This window comes from Acomys minous (assembly GCF_964271855.1).
Source record: "Acomys minous genome assembly, chromosome: 7".
Classification (NCBI taxonomy): Eukaryota; Metazoa; Chordata; class Mammalia; order Rodentia; family Muridae; genus Acomys; species Acomys minous.
The window spans coordinates 50444228-50453572 of NC_140488.1; the positions used below are offsets into that span (position 1 = coordinate 50444228).

Here is a 9345-nt window from a genome sequence, read left to right on the forward strand (position 1 = left end):
ATTATCACGTCAATATAAGTAGGGAACAATTGCGTGTATGTCTACATACGTATTACATATATGTGTTTAAATACATCTTTAAGTCTAAATACTGCATATGAGAGAACCTATGTTACATTTGTCTTCCTCAAATTGACAACATCAATGTGTTCCTCTTCCCTACATCCTCCTCAGCATTTATTGTTATTTGTTTTCTTCCTTATTTTAAAAAAAATTTGGTTTTTTGTTTTATTTTGTTTTGTTTATCCAGACAGGTTTTCTCTTTCAGTCCTGACAGTACTGGACTTGGCTTTGTAGACCTCGCTGGCATTGATTTCACAGAGATCTGCCTGACTTTGCCTCAGGGGTGCTGGGAATAAAGGCATCCCAAACCCAGCTATTTGCTTTCTTTCTTTTATCTTTCTTAATTTCTTTTTTTCCCCCCGAGACAGGGTCTCTCTGTGTAGCCTTGGCTGTCCTGGAATCTCTTTGTAGACCAGGCTGGCCTTGAACTCACAGAGGGTTACCAGAGTGCTGGGAATACAGGCCTGTGCCACTGTGCCCAACTCTGTTGTCTTCTTTTTAAAAAATTATATATCATTTTAAAATTGCGTGTGTTTGTGTATTCACATGAACGCAGTGCCCTCGAGGGCAGAAAAGGATGTCAGATCTCCTAGAGCTAGAGTTAGCAGGAGTTGTGACCTACTTGATACGGGTGCTTGGCATCAAACTTGGGTCCTCTCGAAGGGCAGTGAGCCATCTCTCTGGCCTGTCACTCTACTGTTTAATTAAACAGCTGTAGTAAAACATTTTTACTAAGCTCCAAAAAGAAGAAATAGAACATCAAAACAAAGCACAGCAGAGCAGAGGATGTTGGGTGAACAGCTGCCTGCATGCTGGCCTCACCTCTCAGACTAGGCCACATGCAGCGTAACTGTCTAGGGGCGCTCAGCCTTGCATGCTACCATTCTCTAGTTGCCTGATCTTTGGAAATTTCATATCCATTAGGAATCTTTCAAATTGCTGCTATAATGGCAGAGACATGATTGAATTACACCTCCAAATTAATTGAGAGATGTATTTAAAGGCTAGAGTGAAATATCTGTCTCTAAGCGCTCAGTAAATATTATCTTCACCTTCCTTTAATAGTAATCCTTCCTAGGAAAAGAACAAATGGCCTCAGGTTTGGAGGGGCGTAATGTCTAACTGTGCCTGGCTGTTACTTGTTTTCTTGATTTCTCCCTTTCTGTCTGGGAACCGTATATTTCAGAATGCTTTTGATGAACATTTATGTAATGACTATGAGGTTTAACACCGTAAAATCCATTTATTGGCCATGTGTATTCCTTTGAGAACTGTTCAGTGGATTTGGCATGTGTTGATTTGGTGGTTCCTTTATTTGGTGATTAAATGTTGACTTCTTTATAGATTGTAGATATTAATCATGTCAGATAGTGGGAAAGCATTGTGGCCATGCTGATGTTTGTCTCTTCACTCTTACTTATTTTCTTTGCTTGGCAGAAGCTTGTTTACTTCATACAATCCTTTCACTCAGTTCTTATTGTTTCCTAAGCTGTTTCCAGGGTCCCTATATCTTAAAGCATTTTCAGCCTGTTCTTGTGAGAGAGGTTTCAGTATGTACCATCACACATTAGGAACTTTGATCTATGTTGATTTAGATGTGGTGAAGATTGAGGGACAGGGGCCTGACATCTCAGCACTCAGGGAACCAGAGGCAGGCAGATCGCTGAGAGTTCGAGGCCAGCCTGCTCTACAAAGGGCATCCAGGTCAGACAGGGAGGGCTGTGTTACACAGAGAAACCCTGTCCCCAAAAAGAAAAAGATGATTTAAGAAAGTATGAGTGTCCCTGGCTATATGTCTGAGCCATCTATTCCAATCTGGGGGTCTCCGTGTGTCTCTTTTTCTTGTAGTGGCATTCATTTTTGTTTCTGTGGCTCCAGGGTGTCATCTGAGAACATGTATTGTGTGTGCTTTCTCCAGCATTGCTCTGCTGCAGCTTTTGCTTTGGCTAACTGTGGTCTTTTGTTCTTGTCTCTGTATTTTGGACCATGCTTTTAGTTCGTGCTAAATATAATTGGTGTTTTGCAAGGCATTTCATTGTGCCTGTGTGTAACTTTCAGTAGCATGGTCATTTGCCTCATCTGTGTGAATGGGAAGCCTATCTCTCGTCTAGTGTCTCTTTCCATTTCTTCAGTGTTTCAAAGTTTCATTTGCTCACGTATTTCACTCCCTCGGGTTTACTCCTAGGTGTCATAAAATTAAAAACACTTTACATGCAATTGCTTTTCTGATTCCTTTCATAGCATCATGTGTTTTCGGTGAGTGTGAACTGGATTTTTATGTTGCTGTGAATCCGGCAGCTCTTAGAACCTTCAGAGCTTTTGTCGTGAGCATATCTGCATCTTTTCACAAGGCCTTTTCTGTGTGTCCTTCCGTTGTTAGGATGTGTCCTTTTTAAGCCAGCACTCTTTGCTGTCTCTTTTTCAGATCGTCCCATGCTCTCTGCTCTAATCCTATGTTCTGAGCTCTATTACCTTTAGTGATTTGTGTCGCTGAAACTACCCTGTTTACCTGATAAGAAACCACCTTGATGATGCTTTGCTGCGGGCGATGAGCAAGCTGCAGGACCTGAGTTAAGTCTTGCCAGAATTTCACCTTGGTTATTTATTTCTTTTATGATCTTGGTGTTTAAGTGAGATTTTCCTTGAATCTTCCAACCCTAATATTCTTTAGGTTAACTGATACAGTCTGCAGGTAAACCTTTCTACTCTGCTTTTTGTTTGTTTGTTATTTAGTTCTAATGTTTCCTTTTTTTTTTTCAAACTCACAATGTCCTGCTGACGTACTCATGCATGTTTCTGGATTGCAGCTCCGGGTCCTTAGTTGCATTCCTTCACTTGCTACTTTGAATCTTCTCTGAAATCGCCGAGAGTCCTATTTTGTGTGGCATTTGAATTCTCAGTGGAGCCCTCCAACCACTTCATTGTCTTTTAGTTTACACATTTGAGAGGTTGTGAGGCTTTCCCATGCTTTTCATATGACCTATGCATCTGTGCTGTGATGTCTCCATCACCTGCTCTTGGTATCTCTTCACGGTTTATTTGGAGATGTTAGTGAGCAGCCTCCTCCAGTGGGGTAAATCTTCAGTACTGTTTAGAGAGGACCAAAAGTAAGCACTGGATCACCATTATAGACCATGTCTGTAAAGAAACACAAAGTTGCTTACGTCCAACTACCACAGGGCAAATGGGAAAAGATCAGGAATCAGGAATATACTGTGCAGTGAACCATAGAGTTAAAACTGAATGTGGACCAAAGTGGAAACAGTAAACTGACCAAATGAATTGGGTGGGTGGGAGGAACCCAGGGACAGACAATGCCTAATAAAAGAAAGGACAGTGGAGAAGGGAAAAGTCGAAGCATGTTAGGAAGTAGAGGGGAAAGGACAGGGATAGAAGCACATTAGTTAGAACAAATATGTGAACAAACTAGGTAAATGTAACCAAAGGAATAAATGCTAGAAGGTTTAAAGTGCTGTAAGGTGTAAATGATACCAAAGCCCAGCAAGGAAAAAAAAAGAGGAAACACATTGGGATATACAATTTATATTTAATGTCTACATCTTGGAGGTGCTTGTTTCTAGACCCACTTTTGGAGTGTGAGAACTGAGAATTGACTTTGGGTTTTCTCATCTTTATTAACTTATAGGTTGGTGCTGATCCCTGATGAGTCAAAGGTCAGGAGTCTTACAGATTCTCTCTCTCTCTGTCTCTCTCTCTGTCTGTCTCTGTCTCTGTCTCTCTCTCTCCCTACTTCTGTCTCTCCCTCTCTCTCCTCTCTCTCTCTCTCTCTCTCTCTCTCTCTCTCTCTCTCTCTCTCTCTCCTGCCCTCTCTATCTCCTTCTCTCTCTCTCTCCCTCCCTCTCTTTCTCTCTCTCTCTCCCTCTGATTCTCTCTGTGTGTGTATATTTCTCTCTCTCTCAGTCTCTCTGTCTCTGTCACTGTCTGTCTCTGTCTCTCTCAGTGTGTGTGTTTTTTTGTTTGTGTGTGTGTGTGTGTGTGTGTGTGTGTGTGTGTGTGTTTCCCACTAAGCCCCACTATGTATTCAAAGCTTTTTGACCTGTAGCGGAGGCAGGTTCTCCCTCTCTCCAGAGACTGAGAGACTCTCTCATTTGCAAATTATGAGGTTGCTGCTGTCCATGCAATGGCATGAGTATCTCATGTGTGTTTTAAGATTAGACATGGAAATCACCCTGAGATTTGCGTTAGGGGTTTGATCTCAGTGCATTGTTAAACCATCTAAAAGAAAGCATGCTGTTGGAACATATAAGGTTTATCTTTTTTTAAATTACACTACTGTTTTGCTTGTTTCTATAATTTAGATTTATTTTTAAGTTGTTGCATTTGTGTTTGTTAGGTGTTTATGTGCAGTTGAGTACATGTAAAGGAACTTTATAGATATCTGAGCACAATTCTTCCACGGTAAGTTTTTTGATTTGGTATTAAAGGTAATAGTTATGAATATTTTGATCTGTTTTTCTTTTTGCTTTATCAGACTCTTAATTTCCCTCTTTATTTTGTCCCCATAAATACCATATTTCTTTGAACGATCTTCATGGCCTGTTTGACCTTACACTTTCTTAGAAACTGCGTTTCAAATAAGGAAGTTTCATTTGTTGATTTTTAAAAACAATTTATCGATTCATTGAAAATAGCACACAGTGTAGTTCAAACATATTCCCACCTTCAACTCAATCTTCTCCACACTTTCCAACCCTCCCATCCATTGACAGCCAAGGGATTTTTCTTCTCCCTTTCACATGGGTCCCTTCATTTTTAACATACATTAGTTACTTATCTTAATGGAAGTCACTGTGTATTTCCATACCTTCCTCTACCCTACACTAACATGTCCTGTAATTCTTTTCCCACCTTGACACTGTATGTGGCACCCTCACTAGACGCTTACAAGTTCTATTTTCAGGAAGACTGTTACCACATATGGGAGAGACCGTAAGGATTTTAATTAGACGTCTTTGGGAGGGTTGTTTCATTGAACTGTATTTCTCCCTTTACCTTTAGAATGCATTATTTTTATTTTAGGATTATATTGTGACTAGTATTTCTGGGTATAGGCTCAGGTCAGTTTGTAGCCCCTAACCATTTTCTTTTATTTATATCTCTTGCAATCTTGGCGTACCTCTATATGCCATGAGGGGGATGCCAGGATGACAAGTAATGGACTAGAATGATATTCTTTTTTTTTCTCTTTATAATCGCAGTTAATTTGATGTCTTAGAATTCTCTAAAGATAGTGATGATGCTATCCCTTTTGTACATATTTACCCTTTCATTTTTGATGGCTTGTATACTATTGAGATGAAATATCATTTCTCTAAGTGGTGCAAATTGTGTTCTACTAACAGTGTTCATTTCTATTGGCATTTCATCACTTTCACAAACTTATGTGTGTATGTATATGTATATATGTAAAGCAGTTGTTATATGTATATTCATATACAAATAGCCATCATATACTCACAGGCATATGTCTATTACATACAAGTAGAGGTCTCTAGAAGTGGCTGATTTACTACCAAAAGTTAGCATGTTGTTAATACTGTTTGCACAGAAGATACTGTGGATGCTGTCAAATTTTCTAAATGATTCTCACTCTGATGCAGATTCATTAAGATGGACTTCAAGGAACCACCCACACTGTTGGATATTGCTATACAATGTCTTTTGCACCATGAGCCTTTAGCAATTCAAGCTCTCCAGGAGATCCCAAGGGAGCTTTTTGTTCCATTGTTCACTGCTGCCTTCAAGGGTAGACATGAGAAGATACTTTCAGCAATGGTGAAGAGTTGGCCGTTTTTCTGCCTCCACGTTGGGCCATTAAGCATGCAGGAAGCCCAGCGCAAACTCTGGAAGGTCATGGTTGAGAGTCTTCAGCTTTTTCCTGCTGAGGACCCAGCTTTTAGGTAAGACTCTGTATAACGGAGGTGTAGTAAGTTACAGGAGGTTATGCCATTGTCTGCTATTCTCTCAGAGGTAGTGTAGGCTAGTAGTGAAAGAGAAGATGAGACTGTTAGTCTAAACCTTGATGTGACTTTGAAACAAGTGTCTCACAATGTTGGATACGGAATGTAAAGGATCGAGGACAATATTGATGGATTTGTATTGTGGTATTACTATTTATATTGAAGAAAGACGTGAGTGTTAAGTCGGCTGAGGATTGGTGGAAAATTAAAGGAAACAGTCATGAGTGTTGTATAATTTTCATTGGAAAGACTTGTTGGCAGTAAGTCAGTATAAGAAATATAAACCAAGACTAAAATGAATTTTCTGAGTGCACAGTTATCCATGAACTTGAGGAGATCCCAAGATAACTTTGTTCTGATGTTCAGTGCTGCGGAAGTGGATGGGCATAAGATGCACTGACAGCAGTGGTGAAGTTTGACCCTTTTTCTCACTCTGCATTAGTGCATTAGGCATACCTGTCGCAAGAGAACACCAGCTAGCTGTGGAATTTTATCTACCACAGTTTATTTTTGGTAGATGCTGAAAAATGGGTGTAAGGTATTTGGTCTGTCAGGTGAGAGTAACTTAAAAACTCTGAGGACTTACATAGGGTTTTACTTTGGTAATTGAGGTGCATGAGTCTGCTATTGATAGATAAACATAAAATGGAGGCAGGAGCAGCAAGACTTTTGAGAATTAATTGATGTATAAAATAGTGAAGGATAGAAAAGGATGTAGTATTTGCATAGGAAAGTCTTGCTTAAAGCTGGTATATGGAACGACATAAGGAAGTGAGATCATTTTGTCACTACATGTTATTATTGATCCTGCTTGGATATATAAATATTTGCTACCTCTCAGATGTTCTGTGTTTTTTTAATCTACAGGAGCCCTAAACTGAGGATCCTAGAGTTAACTCAGCATCCTGGCTGCAAGACCAAATGCCCTGTGATCACTACTTCATGCAAACCCTGTTTGCGTTCTTGCAGTAACTCTGAGCGCTCTCTGATGAAAGTCCACAGCCAATGTAGTAGTTCAAGCTCAGAATCTGAGGGTCAGTCCCCCAAAACAACTATGGAATTACTAGTGAGCCTTTCCCTTGATAGGGCCTTTAGGGAAAATGAATTTTTTGCTTTGCTTCTGAGTAAAGTTGAGCAGAGCTTGGGATCTTTGCACCTGTGCTGCCGTGATTTGCGCATTAAGAAGTTGAGTGAGTGCAGAAGCGCCTTAAGCCACCTTGATCTGAAATGTGTTTCTCGCCTGTCAGTTGTTGAGGCTTCTCTCTTCAGTGTCGTGTCCCTTCTGAAGCAGGCTGTAAACTTAGATAGACTTAGCCTGTCTAAAATCACCTGTAGATCTTTCAATGGAAGAGCCTTTAGAAATTTCATTTCCAAACTGAGATGTATGGACCACCTCAAGGAGCTCAGCTGTTCCTCATTCTGCCTCACTGATCATCTTGAACATGTCCTGAGGTAAGAGCTTGGGATAGGTACTGGGTTTCTGTTAATAGCCTGTTTTTACGATGAGAAAAAGAATTCATCTTTCACCTTCCGTGTTAGCATGGACAATGCTGTGGGTTTAAAATCAGCCAAGAAAGGGCACCTTTTTCTGATTGAAGAGAAAAACAGAGTTGCACAAAACTGGTGATCTAAGCGCATGCAGGCAGTGCGCTCAGTGAAGGTGAACAGAGCAGTGCAGTACTTCTCTAGCCATCAGGAGATGAAGAGGAGGAATTAAGAGAATATTTATGTTGTGGCACAGGCGCACATACTTATAGCCATAGACTATGGGCCTGACCATTTCCCTAATGTGCTATCTCCAAAGTTCAGGCCAGGAATGTGGAGGCTGTCATTCATGGGCAGGACACAGGGAGTTTCCGTTTACTTGCACACTCTGCCCTATCTCTTCCAAGCAGTTGAACTAGTCCCACCTTTAATTATATTCTGGTTACTAAGTACATAATATTTTCACTGAGTTTTCCACACACCTCTATAGCAATATCTTGTATGAATTATCAAGATTCAATTAGCATTTGTTAAAGTGATAAAGTATCTTTCACAGATGCACAAGTCTACTAAGCATGTGAAAGCCCACAACATTAGCTGCTAATGCTATATATGTGCAAAATACATTACTGTAGATTCCAGGATATAACTCCCCTCTCATAGTCCTCATTTTCCATAAATACCTGTGTGTTTCCTCTCTGCAGAGTACTACCAGCTGATTTGGATTTTTTGCAACTGCCCTTCTGTGAAATTTCTTACAGCGACATCAAGTTTCTGTCTCAGTGCCCTCGAGTCAATCATTTAAAGTTGTTGGATATCAGCAACAATTCAATGTGTTGGGAAGATTGTGTACCATTTTGTATTCTCCTGGAGAATCTCTCTTGTACCTTGCAGCATCTGGCAATGAACCATTGCCTTTTAACAGATGCTACACTCACTGCTCTGGCCCCAGCCCTGAGCCGCTGTTCCCAACTCCGTTTTTTCAGCTTTTCTTCTAATCCCATTTCTATGCCTATTCTCAGGATAATTCTTGAGTACTTAACGCCCATGACACAGCTGAAATACGTGATTTATCCTATCCCCGTGCATTGCTATGGGAATTGGCACGATCCAGATAGTTTGGATCGACAGAAACTTGCTGATGTGAATGCGCAGTTGAAGATCATGCTGCAGGAGGCAGAAAGGGGCGACATGAGTTGGATGACTTACACTGCTTAAATTGCATAATCCAACACAGTTTCAACTTGATATGTTCTCCTAAGTGCTGAACAGCTTTTATTGTTGATCCCATAGAGTTAACACAAATGGTCCTTATGTTGTAGGAAAATAGAGTTAAAAAGTATAGGTAGGTGTGTAACGGTTCTCAATAGCGAGTAACTTAGAAGAAAATGGAGGACTTTGAGAGTAGCCGTGTGTCTCTTGACTATTGTTCTTGATAGTATTTCATCTTACCTACTAACATTTGATGTAGAGAATTTGGAAAGACTCCATGATGAAATGTCACAGCTCCATCTTCAATGAGCTTTATGTGAGGATAGGTAACACCAGTCACGACAATCTAACCTGTCCTACTTCTGGCTTAGGAGGGCAGGTGGTGATTGAAGCCAAACATGTTTATCCCTAAAGTTGTATTAAACTTGTCTACTTAAGACTCTCTTTAGCTGTTTATAGAAAACTATCCGAATTTAACATTGAGGGGAAGAAATGTACAGGCACTATCCATTGCGTGTCTTCATTTTTATTTCATACTCATTTGCCAAGGATCCATTTGGCAGCCTGACAGTAACGACAAGCAAGGCAGGCTCCTGACTCAAGC

At 40.4% G+C, this 9345-nt stretch overlaps 1 protein-coding gene across 1 annotated transcript; it reads left to right on the forward strand.

The window, feature by feature from the left end:
- The first annotated feature begins 5606 nt into the window (after positions 1-5606).
- LOC311601176 (melanoma antigen preferentially expressed in tumors-like) lies at positions 5607-8826 on the forward strand. The gene is made up of 3 exons (XM_084788593.1): positions 5607-5984; positions 6912-7496; positions 8234-8826. The coding sequence occupies exons 1-3, from the start codon at positions 5695-5697 to the stop codon at positions 8745-8747; spliced, it is 1389 nt and encodes a 462-aa protein (XP_084644719.1). The 5' UTR covers positions 5607-5694; the 3' UTR covers positions 8748-8826.
- Positions 8827-9345: the final 519 nt, after the last annotated feature.

Excerpts from the sequence above, each read along its gene's own strand:
- LOC311601176 (XM_084788593.1), top strand. The coding sequence starts at position 5,695 with ATGGACTTCAAGGAACCACCCACACTGTTGGATATTGCTATACAATGT. Across the intron at positions 5,985-6,911 it reads GCTGAGGACCCAGCTTTTAG|GAGCCCTAAACTGAGGATCC; the intron begins GTAAGACTCTGT and ends TTTAATCTACAG. Across the intron at positions 7,497-8,233 it reads CATCTTGAACATGTCCTGAG|AGTACTACCAGCTGATTTGG; the intron begins GTAAGAGCTTGG and ends TCCTCTCTGCAG.